Raw genomic sequence first — 15,213 nt, forward strand, 5'->3', positions numbered from 1 at the left:
AGTCATTTCAATGAAGACGATGATCAGGCTGGTCAGGCATGATTTGCCCTTGGTAACTCCACACTAGCTGCAAACCATCTTCTAAAGAGAACAACACATTCACATGCTCCCAGTCCCTTACAAAAAGCTGACACTTAGTTCTGTCCCAAGGAGGACTTTTTGAAAGCTAACTATTTGTCACGTAGATTACACAGATTGACACAGATGACCAGAAAGGATGAAATAGAAATTGAACCATGTATCATAGGTTTATTAGGGAAAAAAGTTACACTTCAAGACCATATATTTGGCACTGTACTGAAGCAAAAATATGTGAGCAAAATTAAAATGTTAAAACCCAAATCACCACAAAAAGCAAATGCTCTTTTAATCACTTTAATTCCCTTTTTTGCCCCCATACAATTTAAAATAACTACAGGAAGCAACTCAAGAGGTGTTAGACCTACACTACATGTAAGCTGGAGCAAGAGTGAAAGATGGACCAGAGACTGGATCTGTACCCCAGGTTACTGCTACTCTCTCAGGCTGCCAGAACAGGTGAGTCTTACTAACATGAGCAAAGGTTCTTGAGATGTTACCATGAAGCATTATTGCAAGCTTCCAAATGCGTTCTAAAAAAAAAAGATCTTTACACCTTTCATTCATGTCACTTTCTGCTTTCTGGTGTGCTTGGAAGAGATGTTGGTAGTATTTAAAAAGAAGTGTATCCCAATTTGTCCCCATGGTCAAATGAGCTTCCTGCTAGTTGACTCCTGTACTGGTGGCTTGAGCTTCTTTTTGGAGAGCAAATAAGTTAAAAGTATTTTCTAATTTCCAAATTACTCATCCTATGCCTCTGCACAGTAACATGAAAGATACTGACAAGGAATAAATAACATACAAAATAAGATGAGAATGGATTGAAGGAAAGTTGCACTAAAACTTTTAAATAGTAAAGTATAGAAAGCTTAACTGATGCTGATGAACTGCTGTGTATGTGTCTTTACACAGTGCCACTCTAACATGGATAGAGGAGTAGAAACCCATTGAATATCCAGTCCAAAGGTTGCCAAGGAAGTGGGACAGAGGTCTTGATCAATAATTCAAATGTGACATCAGCAGTATTCACAAGAAGAATACAGCTCTTTCCTCAGTTAATATATTGTGCATACCGATATTTCAAAGAATTAACAGCACCTTTTACATAAAAATTCCAAACATAATCTAGTGAACAAAAAGATCTCAGCATCTCTAAGAAGTATTTCTGCAGATGTACAGTACTGTATTTATATAGATATAGATACAGATATATCTCAAAGTGAATTTACACTGTGACCTGGTGATTAGTCCAGCAGTGGATGAACCCACAGGGTAAGTCTTCAGGAGAATATACTGCCTTTGGTGGGTGGCCAGTTACATGGCATGATTGCATAGGGGAGCCCCATGGGGCAGCAAAAGACAGTTTAGCATCCCATTAAGCAAGCACAGCATGCTTAGGTCGTTCTTGTAAGATACAATAAACTTCCAAATTTTCATGGCTAATACAGTCCTAATTTTCACAGGTTGCACACATTGCAACATTCTCTTTGTGCCTTAAAGACACAGAAGAGGAAGGAAAGAAGGAAACTTATATCCTATCCCTGCTTCCAAGCAGAAATCAAGTAGCACCACAGATTTAGGCTGGTGAAGGGTGTCCATGTTTGTCTTCATGATGTGTTCTTCAGCAGCTGGTCTTCACTGGTCTGCCCCATTTATCTTGTTATTTTTCCTTTTCCAAATCAGTTGCTCACAGTCCTCTGGTAGAAATAATTTGAAAAGCACGGTCTACCTAAGACAGGAAAGCAGACTGCTACCATTTCCCTGGGATGGGCACACCACACTCATACCAGCCCACATAGTAGTAGGGTGTTGTGTATCCAATGCGTCCAAACGATACAGGCTCCTGGCGGTACTGGCGGTAATACCCTGCAGGGAGAAACACACCCATTTGTATTCCAGGACACAGACACAGCAGTTTAACAAAAGTACCAGATGCAGCGAGAGTCAATCCCTCAGTGCAAATGAAAGTTTACAAACTGTCTGGCAGGGAGTTGTATCAAAAGGGTATTGGCTAGCCCTGGTATTGGGCCGAGATCTTTCTTGAATGATCTAACTCTGGTCCTTCATATTTCTTGTAGTTTTGATTGGTTTTACTGCTCAAAATATCTTTAACTATTGTGTAATGCTGTGGTCTGCCAAAGAGCTTCTGCATTTCACTCCAAAAAGTTGGCAAATTTCAGCTGTGTTTATGAAGTTTCTAAGTCAGTTTAAATATATGAAGGACTCTGAGGCAAAAAATACCATCAAATCACATTATCTCACAGGGCTTAAGAGACTATCACCAAAGTCAGCTTTTCACACAAAAAAAAGGTATAATTTCATGTGGTAAATACTGAGTTAAGCCCTCCCTTCCCCTTTTAATTCATCTGCAGAAAGAATGTGACTGCTTAAAGCATTAGAAGAGGTGCAGCATTCTTGTCCACATAGCTCGTGCATTGGAACATCTGAAACACCCATGGCTTGTGCCAATAACAAAACTTCTGTGTGCTCTCTATCTCAGACCTAGTGTATACACATCTGGATTAATCATCTGTCTTCTGAGCTAAGAAGTACAGTATTCACCATGATATATAAATATCAATGACTATTTCAGTTTCTTCCTGGTAACAGCACCATGCAAAGAATATCAACACATAATTTAACATGGAAACCACTAAAGCTAACTGAACATTTTAAACCAACAGACTTACTGAAAAAATTGGCTGGCTTCTATGATTGGTTTCATTTTGGGAAGCAACCTATCTTCTACCTGGTGATGTGAGGTGAACAGTTTGCTCAGAGGAACTCCTTCAAGGTAAGAATTTTCCCTCTGAGACAGGTGTGTCTACCAGGCCAGATAAAATTACTGACCTTAAGTCACTAGACATACTCCTTTGTGTTTTGCATTGAATTAACTAATAGAAATCATTCACACAAGCTGTATTTGCAAAGATGTAGCTGGTCCCTTTAGGCACCTGGAAGAGATTTTGCATCTCAGTTCAGTGAAGCAGATCTTATCAATAAGAGTAAGGTTTCACAGATCTATACAATTATTTTTTCTTTTGTTTTTGCATTTTATCACTGCAAAGTATTTGCATCATATGCTCCTTTTTTTTGTCTGTCTCTCTCTCTCTCTGCACCCACAAGTCCTCTGGGACTTGCATAATCTGTTCTCAGCTGGACTCCTCAGAGAGCTGCCAGCAGCTGTGGACAGAGCTCCACTCCCTACTCTGCTCCTTACCCCTTAATCCTACAGATGGGATAACAGGCTCCTGGCCAGCATCCCACTCCCCCATTGCTGTACCTCGGATCGTGGGCAGGGCTTCGATGTATGACTGAGGTCCCGTTCTTCCATCCAGGTGTGAATCCACAAACTGGCAGTGGTCCTCACCCCTGCCCCAGCTATCCCCAATGCTGTAGAAGGTATCTGAAGAGTGATACAGACAGATTACTAAACTGAGCAATACTTATGTCTGGGATACTCTTTAGCACCAGGAAAATAGGTGTGGAAGAAAGCAGGAAGAATGTTGCAGTGACAGTATTACCAATGAACAAACAGTGACCGGAAAGAGGGAGGACGCCACCTTCACAGTATGGAAGCAGAAATTATGGAAAATAAATGGGTTACAGCTCGGTAAGGAGTAGTCCCCATTTTGCAAGTCCTAGGGCAGTGCACCACAGATGACAGGTGGAGAGAATTTCAACTGGATTAGTTGAAATATATCATGTGAAAGTAAAAAAAACTCTCAATATGTCAATACCATTAGTTTCAGTCTCAAACGAAAATTAAAAACTGTGGAGCTCTCTTTCTCAAACAGACTGGGCCCTTTATCTCTTATTGTTCAAACACTGTATTGAAACTATACCAAGACACTACAGTAGTCATTAGCATAGTCTGGAAGGCCATTGAGATGATCCCATTACCCCAGTTCAATAATATGGGAAGTTTTTTTCATTATCTTTCAGGCAATGCAGCTGAATAAGAGCTACTGCTAATTCCTCTTGAGAGAAGGAGTCTCACATAGTGGTCACACAATTCTGACACATATGAAATGAAGAAAACCAGAAGATGAAGAGACAATCATGTAGCAGGAAATTAAACTTGGTGCCTACCTTTCAGGTCATCACTGAGGTAAATTTTGTACCTTAAGGAGTTGCAAAGAACCACTCCTACAAACTTGCGGTACCAAGTTCGTTTCACGTACTGCTTGCCAGTGCAGTCTGAGTAGGTGGGGTCATATTTAAAAGTGAATGGGATCCAGATAGGCTCACCACCTCAGAGAAAAAAATAAATTCCACAGACTTTAACACTTCAGTCCAAGTTTTGCAGAGTTTAACATCTAATAATATGTTTCAGAAGTCATGCTGCAACAGATTAACGCGTGACTTTTTCATGCTCAGAAATAGTATTTCAAGAAAAAATATTATTAAAAATAAAGCTAGAGACTTTATTAAATCCCTCCTCTGCAGTAGACAAAAATAACTGTTCAAATGATTAAAATATAATTTCATTTACTGAACCACAGCTTTAAACAGTCTTAATTGTTTCAGTAAAACTTCTTCTCTACCTAGTGTTACACAGTTTCTCTTCTTAACACAGCCTGATCTTAGGTCTGACAGTGACTTGCCTTTTAAGATTATAAAACATAACCCTTTTACAGAAGAACAAATGTTAAGAACTCTATGGTGAGCAATAGCCTGTGAAGTCTCTTCTTGCTATTTGGTTTAAAAGATCATATCAAAAATGTACTTCTCTGTTTTGTTTTCCCAGATTATATCAAAACAGGTTAGTTTCCAGTAATAGACAAGTGAGACCTTTCCTGTGGAACTCTGTTCAGAGCATTGCTGCAGATAGGACTCCTTAATTGTACTGCAAAAGAATAAATATTCCTACTGGCTTACCTAAATATTTGCTTTGTACTGCCAAGACAATATAATTTATTTTGAAATTGCTGTTGTATTAATGTATACAGAATGATACAAAAAGCTTCCAATGTGATAATTGGTACTTTTGTCTCTAGCTACAGCCCGAAGCTCTGTTTTCACTCTGCTATATCCAGCTGGTTTACAAATGAGATTGGAAGTTTCTTCTGTTAGTCATTCTTCCTCTCACTGGGCACATGGACCAAATCCTGCAAACACTTGCATGTGAGAAGCAACCACTGATCAGCAATCCTCAGTGGCTTCTGAGGACACAAATAAAACAGACTAGCAAGCACAATGAAACAGAGAAGGAAGGGATATACTGGACTCTGTTTTCATGAAAAGTGTAGCAAAAAATCCAGAACCAACCATTTTAACACCTTAGGAAAGCTGATGGAGCACAGTGACCATGAGGTCTTTTTTCCTGCATCTCTTCTAAGCATTCTGGCTGGGGTTACACTACCAATGTTAAAGTCAGCAGGGTTAGCCCAGCACCCAGAAATCAGATCTTCTGACTATGGCCTGAACTAACTCATTGCAAATTTGGAAATACAAAGCCATCTAAACAGCTTTGTGGCATATTATTCAGGTCAGTAACAAATCCTTGAATTTTTTAGCATTTATAAGGGCATGATGATTTCTACAGATGAGCAGCAGAACTAGAGAGAAACCTGATCCTGCTACTCAAGCTATGCTTAGGCACCTGAAGGACACAGATACTGAAGTAACATAGTTTACTGCTTTATAAGAAGCAATTAAAGCTGTTGTACCAGGGAAAAAGATGGGCCAAAATCAAGTGCTTATTTGAACACATCTTTACAAGGTTTCTTTTCAGAAAATAGAATAATGGGTCCTAAGACAAAAAATGTTTTCTGAATTCTATTAATCACTACCTGTTCCTGCTTGAAACTGTACCTAAACCAGCATGTTTAAATTATTCTAATTCCTATATCAAAACTGTTTTGCACAGGCTTTATGCACTTTATGAATGAAACAACAGAGTAAGACTTACCAGGTGGCCTAACAATGAGGAGAGGATTGTCTAGAAGAAAAAAAACACATAGAAAATTTACTATTTTGTTCCAAACCTTGTTTTATAACATGAAACATACGGAGTCACTGATTGAACATTTTCAAAAAGGTGCTTCATCCTGTGATAGCATTCTTTATTGAATATTCCCATCAGCTCAAGCCTTCCACTTGCATTAGAAGAGCACTCTGAATTAGCAATTTCTTTATCTTATGATTTATTACATTACTGTAATTATACCACTATGGCCTTGCATTTAGCAACTGTTTTTTGTACTTGTGCCAGCTGCAAAGCCACCTTTGGCCAGGACAAATGAAAGATCAGTGCTGCAAACAAAACTTTACATTTGGTGTATGTAGCGTGTTAAATAAAGTTCACAAGGGAGCTGATTTTGGATGGGAAAACCAGGCATTCAGGACCATATGCTGGCAGAAGGAAAATGATCTGCAAGATACAGTACAGAATCATGGAATTGTTTAGGTTGGAAAAGGGCCTTTAAGATCAGTGAGTCCAGTGCCAGCTCAGCATTGCCAAGTCCTCCACTAAACCACGTCCCTCAGTGCCACATCTACACATTTTTTAAATACCTTCAGGGTATTCACCACCACTTCCCTGGGCAGCCTGTTCCAAAGCTTGACAGTCCTTCTCTGGATGTGTTCCAGCACCTCAAAGTCCTCCTTTTAGTGAGGGGCCCAAAACTGATCACAAGACATGAGGTGCGACCTCACCAGTGCCAAGGGCAGGGCACAATCACTGCCCTGGCTGTGCTGGCCACACTATTGCTGATGCAGGCCAAGATGACATTGACCCTCTTGGCCATCTGGGGCAATGTCAAATATTTTCCTTGGATTAATACTTGAGCCTCTTATTCATTTAATGAAAATCTGAATATGCTATCTAGGACCATTGACTTATCTTACATTTCTGTCTCCCTTCTGTGATGATTTACTTCCACAGTTGTTAGTGGAGCTTCTGAAGTGAGCACTACAGAGGGAAGTCACATGAGCAAGGGCAAATGCTGTGCAAACCCTCTGTCATTGAAAGGGCAAAATTTGCAAGAAACAACAAGAACTTTCACTCAAGTAAAAACTGAAAAATTTGTTCTTTATTATTCAGTGGAGTCACTGGCCTCTGTCTCAATGGAAGTAGAAGAAGAAGCAGGCAAAAACTAGCCCATTTAACCCACTATTTTTAGAAGGGGGTGTTGCTCTTGAATGTACTATTAACCCTGTGAAAGAGCAGCATTCCTTGTCAAAAAAAAAAAAAAAAAAAAAGAGAGAACAGAGAACTTTGCCTGTCTGTATTTCTGTATTTCTTTGCTTTCTGTATTTCTTCCAGAGACAACTACTTCCAACTGTTTAGCTGTTCACAATTAGTAAACTAATTTACTAAATGTTTGGTCAATCTATCAAAGACTTTAAACTTCCCATTGTTTCTGTATTGCTGAACATTTGTATTTGAAATTCAACTTCCTGTTCCCCTGGAGCTGACTTTAACATCACTTACATTTTCATAGTGGCATTAGGAGTGCGTATTATTTTCCTAGCTTAACTGAAACCAAATAATTAAATTCTAAAATCCCCAAAATATTATGAAAGCAGCAAGTCCAGAATAATGGCTGTTATTGGCATGCTGGCTTCAGTCATTGTCCTGCACATCTGTTATTATGAGTTTTAAGATGAAAATAAAAAGCAAACCGTACCAGATTCTGTGATAAATGAGACTGAAGAGCTAACAGGTCCATAACCAAAGGGATTCTTGGCTTGGACTTTAAAATAATACCTGAAACAAGAAGAGAGGGGAAATAATATTGAAATAGATTCCATTGCAATTGCTAAATTATAAATAATACTAAAACAGGGTAAGAATCAAAGCAGAAGAATTCCACTGAGTATCCTTTGCATGGAGTTGGATACTGAGCCAGAGTATGAGCTGCCTGTTACAGACAAATATCTCCTTTTTGCAACTGCTCCCATGCATATTTTTGGAACACTTATTTATGTATCATCTCCCTTCCAAAACCCAAATACAACGACATCCACTTTCTACGAAAAAAAAAGACTAAAAGAAAAAGTTGCAAGGAAATAAAATTCTGATCTCAGGAACAGTTTTAAACCAGATTAACTCCTAGGGAAGCAGTGGTGTAAACACCACTGCAAAGAAAAACTGCATCAGACTTGCATGAGATCAGAAGCTAAGATTTTGACCTTTCCAGCAGCATTAAGATCACAATACTTGAGCAAAAGAAGAAAGCATCACATGATGTCTTATTGATTCCTCCAAAGTATTTAAATCACATGCTTAACTGAAAGCACATGAATCACCACTATGAACCCATTCTTTTCTCAATAGAAGCAAATTTATCCTCACCCTTAGAGAAAAATACATGTAAGTACATTTTTAGTTAATTTCCAAATACAGTGACTTTTAGTTGATGCCTACCCTGACATTTTCCCCCAGATTAATGTTTTCTTCTTTTCCTTTTATATTTGTATCAGTCCAACAGAAATCAACTAGAATGGAAGATTATTGCAAAATTTCCAGCACAGCATTTTTTAAATTCCTGAGTTTAGGTTTTCCTTTCTTGCCTGCTTGAATTTCACTCTTGTAAAGAAATTAATAAAAAAAAATTAAAATGACTGTGCCTCTGCAATATCCACATAGCATTTGGATCTTGATTTAGCATCTACATCCAAAAGCAGACATGTCCAAAAGCTCTACACACATAACAGGGCAAGTGATTACTTGCATGGATGGTCGCCACCAAGCACTGGAATACCTCACATGAGCGTGTCCCACCTGAACAGCAGTCCTGATGTATCACAGCTCCTGAAAGGGAGTCTACTCCATCAAAAACATCAGGCTGCTCTTCCTGGTGAAGCTCTCCCCATCCTTCATGAAAACCTGGCTAGTGCTGCTTAATCTGCACATGCCACACTGGCTGAGACAGGATGCTGATGCTTTACCAGGAGGCAGGGAAATTCAACATGATCCTGTTGCAAGGACTTTGGTGGTTGTAGTCTGCCACTCACTATTTACCATGTGCACTTTCCTGTACCATCAGCTGTATCTGCTCCTCTCAGACTTAACCACACAGCAGGGCCTGGAGGTTGCTCCTGAAAAGCCCCTCTCTGGGGCTGTGAAACTATTCACAGTGATAAACCAGAAGGCACATGGCTGAACCAGCCCTTTGGCAAAATGGATTTATTTTTTCATTAATTTTGTCAAGCAAGGTGAACTGTTTTGCCTTAAAATCAAGCTGATCTTTATGAAAAGGTAAGAGAGATGTGCAAATCCTTCTTCTTTGGCCAAAGGGTGGTAGTCACATGAACACTGGGTTTTGCCAAGGTGGTTATCTCCAGGGTATGTGCCAAGACATCTCGTTTATTCCTTAAAAATTGCAGGTACGTGATCTAGGTGAAATCATTGTGGAAGCTACCAGAATTGAAATAGTCTGGACTTCATCCATGGCATCAGATTTACTTTGTATCTTAACACCTGGAGCACATGCATGGTCAGACCCTCTGAGGGATACGTTCCCACACCTGCATGAGGGACATGTCCCCTCTCCCTGCTGTGTCCTGCAGCTGATACCAGAAAACTATTCCTCTACTGCTTTCTGCAGCCAGTTCCTTTCAATTAATGAGTATATGGTGCTCACAACAACTCATAAGTTTGTTTTTTTTAAAGACACATATGCTGTGGCAAGAAGAAATCATGATAAATAGCAGAATTCAGCAAGGCTGTGCTTTTTGCTCATGCCCAGCACAATCACTTTGCTGGCAGAAAAATTTGCCCCTGTTTTTAACTACTGACCTAGATTTTTTTGTATAAAAGAGTGTTTAGCATGTCTGGGGAAAGAGGAGAGGGAAGGCAAAAAGCCTGCCATGTGCTTCTCCACTTCTGGCCACCCAATCAGAGCATGGCAGCCTGAACTGCTTCAATCCTAAATTGACAATGCTCTCATGGGGCCCTGCATTCATCCACACCTCCTTCAGTAGCACTTTTGTCACCTGGATTGGGACAGAGGTGAGCAGCACAAGCCTGTCCATAGGGACAGGACACAAGGCAGCAATTCCTCACTGTGGTTCTCGAAAGAGCTGCAACACAGCACTTAACTGACTGAGCTCAGTGTTTGCTGTAACTCCTTCAGAAGAGCAAGAGAAAGATGTCTTCCAGACCACACTTTCCCCATAATGCTTCAAAGCACAGTGGAAAGTATGGATGCCTGACTTCCCACTGCCTCCAAAGAAGTATAATCAGATACCACCTTTCAACACAGTGGCACTGTCTGAGCAACTTTAAAGACACTTAATACACACGTATTAATGGTAGCATCAAAGCGTTCCCATCAGACATGAGAGTGCCATAATGCCCCTTGAAACAGGAGAGAGAGCAGCCCAAGAACCGTGTGCACCTCTATTAGTGGGGAAAACCACACAGATTTGTAGCCAATGCATACTGCAGGAACTGATTATTACCTCTGCAATCAGGACAACTATGCCTTCAGCTGTCCTGTTACACACATAGAAGCCCATCTAGGGCATATGATGGTTCATGTTGCCTGCCTGACTGTCTAAAAAAAAAAAAGCCAGTGATGAAGTAATGAGTACATTTTCCTTCGCTAAATTGCAAAATTGATTCCTAAGCCTTTATATACACATGAAAGCTCTAGCTGTACCAGAAAGAGAGCCAGATCTCATGATTTGCTGACCTGTGATTTAAACATAGACAATGGTATGACTGCTGTATTAAGAAGGTCAATAAAATAATGCAGTTGGGATATATTTCTTTCTCAGACATGACAAATAAAAAAAAGAAATTGCCAAAGCCATTCTGTGTCCAGGAATCTGACATTTTCATTAGTCAGAATCCTTCAGCTGATGAATTTGCCAGGAAATCTCAAATCAGTATAACTTGACTGGTTTTCATCACATAGAAACACGAACAAAATTTGCAATATATAATTTGATTTACACTTTGCTTAGGCAGAACTGTACGAACTGCTACTATTAGGCACAGAAGAATCACAACAGATGCAGTACCATTTGTTGTTCATTTGGCAACAAAAAGGCTTTTCGTCCTACAAATAAACTTCCCTTGAGATTTTATATACCAATTCTAGTGACACGCCAAGAAAGGACATAGTGGACTGTAACAGGGCATTGAATATATAACATGTTTTTTCATTCAGGCTACATGACTAATTTTTCAACATACCTGTCATTCGGAGAAAAATTATTATTTGACTTTATTCAAGGTGTCTCTATTCTGTTGGAATTAAATAGCTGGCACTGCACAGAGCAAAGTGAGAGAATCACTCAGCAGGATAATTAGGGAAGCAGCTTTTTAAAAAAATTAGTTAGCTGCAAATTCCTTTTTATAGACGTGCCAAAGGCATGCCTGCATGGATCCTCAGCCCAGCACTCTGCTCAGTGGCAGGCTGAGATGGCAGGATGGGCTCAAATCCTCTTTCTACAAGGGCTAAAATCCTCTTGCTACAACTACACCTTTCTTCCATAAGAAAAATGTGTCAATCAGTGCCTGCAGGTTCACAGGCTAATGCAAAGTGTCTCCCTCCATCTGAAATGGCCCACCACTACATCCCTCATCAATTTTTACAACTAATTTTATAATAAGACATTAGACCCAAGCTGGCAGAGGAGCTTCCTACAGAGCTGGTATGAGGTAGGCATGTGCCACATAGGTCTACCACTTGCACGGGGCAATGGTTTCATGGACATCTTAGCTGTTTTGTGTGGCCCTGGTGGCACAAAGCAGCCACCTGTGGTTGATGCTGCTTGTTAGACATACCATGGCTTTGTTTTAATGAAGCTAAAAAAAGGAAATAGAAATTTTTGGTGTATCTGCCCCATGAAACAGAAGAACCAGGCTCTGTTTGCAGTTATAAGTCCTGAGTAAATGTTTAAGAACCTCCTATGAAATACTATGTACAAGTCTGGATTGGTAGCAGGCATTGTGGGATCAAAATAGCCCCAGACTGAACAAAACCCAAGTGAACAGAGAAAGATTTCAGAAGACATGGAGATATGGGGGTGAAGGACAGTGTTTTAAATCATGAGACTATCTAGCTACTCCCATCAGGAAGTGACACAGCATTCCTGAAAAAGGCAGGAAAAAGTCTAAGCATGCTCAGGAAGGGAACTGAAATGTTTATGGCAAGAATTATAATGTTTCTGACTGCATAAGACTGATTTAATTGTTGAGCAGATGCTGTCCAGCCCTTTGCATCATCTTCTGTGACAACTGATAATTAAAGTTAGGGAAGGGACCTTGTCAAAACTATTGATTTAAAGATTTAACAAAGTTTAAAGTAATTTTAGTGTTTACAATCACAAATCACAAGGAAGCAGCTCCTGTACCCACTGAAGCTGACCAGAGTTTCACTAATGGAAAAACTTCCACTTCTCAAATGGAGGTCAGACCAGGCCTCAGGAGAAAATTTATGACATGGATTAAACATAGATTTCTGTTTTGTTTGTAAAACCTAAATAACAGGCAGATGTTTTCCAGGATATTTTGACAGCTTGAAATCTTCTCTGGTGCTGACTTCAGCCAGGATGCCAACCTGATTCTTATACACTATGCATGCTGCAAAATTGCACCACCCATAGCCCCTTGTGGGACGCCCAGTAGCCAGTACAGAATCTGCTTACAGTAAATTACTTAATCAGACATTTCTCACAAAATGCATTAACAATGCAGACACAAAATCTTTAGATTAACTTCAGCTTTCATGCCATATTTTCTTACGCATGGTATCTTTTCCTAGTGGTTAGGGAGTTATTTTTAAGACAAAAAGTATGCAATCATTTCAGTTTGTGGGTTTGGAGAATGTAAATGAGAATGGCTGATACATACAATTTCTGTTGTAAAGATCCTTCGTTCTCCACCACAGACCCCACATGAAGCCTTTATTGCCTTCACAGAGCATACAATAGAGGCCAATATGTTATATCATCTTCAGGAAGATGCTGGAGAAACAATATGCTTAAATAAACAGCACCTGCTTGAACCTAGCTATCATGACACAGTACCCTAATTCAACAAGACAGTCACTAGGTTCAAGGAGATACATGAATCTACAACCTTGCTGTTCCCATAAAACTCCATTCAAATATAGACAAATTGTGACCTGGAGCCTGGAGTTAATGCACATCTCGGACATGCTGGCAGCTCAACTCCCACCAATTCCCCTGCACTGAGCATAGCATGGACAGCAGCTGCAGAACTCCTGTGACCTTTCACTGCAACCAGTCCTTCTGGTGTTCTGGAGCCCTTTAGGTGTTGGGTATGAGAAGCAGAGTTATCCCTGGCCTTCGACACTGTCCTTTGGGCATCAGGAGAGGGAGAAGTGACTGAAAGACTGAAGAGGTGAAGAGCTTCAGCTGGAAGGTAGAAACAGCACAGAAGCAAGAAATGGAGGGCTGCAGCCAGGAGAAGCAGGGGTGTAAAGGCAATGCCTCCCTGGTCTGCATGGGAGACAAAGTAAGAATGGAGGAATGAATACTGGTGAAGGGGAAAAGGGCTGGGCATACAGAGGAATCTGGGATGTGGAAGTAGGAACAGGTTCTAGCAGCAAGAGGAGAGTTGTTTAGGGAAAGGGAGTCCTCAAGTCACAAGGATGTAGATACACAAAGGCAGAATGGTCTGCATTCCATAGTGCTTCCATCACTGTCTAGGAACAGGAGATCTCAAACCTCTTCCATCTTGCTGTAACAGGTGAAACCCACAAGGAGCTGTGCCACATACCACCCTGCATACCTTTGAAACAATGTTTTGTAAGGAGAGCGCTAGCAGATGCAGACCACACCACTGAAGATCTCCATTGTGAAGAAATTTTTCTTTAACATACCATGAACCAGCCTCAAAGACTGTCACTAATGTCTAGATTACCAATCTTCTGAATAAGTGGCCTTTTTTTTAGCTCTTGGATATGTAAGAAAATGCCTCATGAAGTGTGTGATTGACAGTACTGCAGACAGAACAGGAGAGGATAAGATGGACCATGTTTTCCTGTAACATCTTATCTCTCTGCTTTTAACTCTGTAGGTACTCTGAATGTGCTTATCCCGCTTCTCCCTAATTAGCATTCCCCTGCTAATTTTCCAGGTCTTTGACACTGCAGGTGTCCCTGGCTGAACATGGCCCTTGTGCAGCTTCATAAGGAGCTGCTGCTGAAGTTGCTCAGGTTCTGGCTCTCCCAAGGAGATGTCATGTCCTCAGAACTCTTTGGATGGAGGGAAGTCTCTGTGGAGGAGACTTCTTTAAACATACTGTGATTTCTTGGTGCTTGGATGTTTCCCAGACAGCAGGAGCAGCTGCAGGGGTAAACCTGTGTGAGACTATGCTGAAGTCTGGAGAAGTTTCATGATGTGGTCAGAAAAATATGCCTCATCATATACCCACCAATTGGCTACACTGCACTAGCTTTTCATAACTTATTTATCTTATCATTTTGTCTATTAAGGTTTTAGATTAAGGCCATGCTCAAACAATTCTATTTCCTAGGTTGAGGTTCTCAATCAACTACTTTTACTGCTCAGAACCTTCCCTTTGCCTATAAATTGTCTTGGAAAGAAAAGATACTTTAGCTGACACTGTTTCTTTCTTCTGTGTTGACCTAGCACAAACCCTATGTGCCTGTCCAAGCAATCAATGCTCAGATCTGCAGCTCAGCATCAAGTAAGGCATGCTAATTCCAGCCCACAGTCCCAGTGCATCTCTCCACTGTGTGAGCAACACCTTCCACAGTGCCTAAGAGACTGCAGACAGCAGCATGTGAAGGGCTGAGCCCAAGGGAGCACCAAAAGAATTTCAGGCTCAGAATTTGAGAGATAAATATGCAAGACACTCTCTAAAGGAGTAATTTGAATGCAGTCCCTCTGTAGCTGTTTACTTTGCCCCCAGTTGCCACAAATTACTCCAGTACCATGTGAAGTATGCATTCTTGTTCCACCATTTCAGTCGGATTTTTTGTAAGATAAAGACCTAAAGCTCCTACTCAACTGACTTCTGAGCAATTGCCACAGCCTCACCTTATACCACCAAGCCTTCTCTTCCAGCACTATTTATGTGAACGGAAAGCAAAAACAGACCAGTGGGCAGCGCTTCCCCAGCAGCCTTCAGGCATCAAATCTTGGTGACACATATGTTGGAATGGCCCACATCACATCAAGTCA

The 15,213-nt window shown here is 40.5% G+C and overlaps 1 protein-coding gene across 1 annotated transcript in view; it reads right to left on the bottom strand.

Moving 5' to 3' along the window:
• Positions 1 to 264: 264 nt before the first annotated feature.
• FNDC1 (fibronectin type III domain containing 1) overlaps positions 265 to 15,213 on the bottom strand; it is a 63,008-nt gene continuing 48,059 nt past the window's right edge. Inside the window, exons 16-20 of the mRNA XM_041424037.1 lie at positions 7,713 to 7,792; positions 5,993 to 6,022; positions 4,171 to 4,332; positions 3,362 to 3,484; positions 265 to 1,944 (exon numbers count right to left, since the gene is read on the bottom strand). Of these exons, the coding sequence (XP_041279971.1) occupies positions 1,829 to 1,944; positions 3,362 to 3,484; positions 4,171 to 4,332; positions 5,993 to 6,022; positions 7,713 to 7,792 (511 nt within the window). The 3' untranslated portion in view covers positions 265 to 1,828. The remainder of the gene's footprint in view (positions 1,945 to 3,361; positions 3,485 to 4,170; positions 4,333 to 5,992; positions 6,023 to 7,712; positions 7,793 to 15,213) is intronic.

The sequence above is a fragment of the Onychostruthus taczanowskii genome, unplaced genomic scaffold, assembly GCF_017590055.1.
Source record: "Onychostruthus taczanowskii isolate IOZ18803 unplaced genomic scaffold, ASM1759005v1 scaffold8, whole genome shotgun sequence".
Taxonomy (NCBI): domain Eukaryota; kingdom Metazoa; phylum Chordata; class Aves; order Passeriformes; family Passeridae; genus Onychostruthus; species Onychostruthus taczanowskii.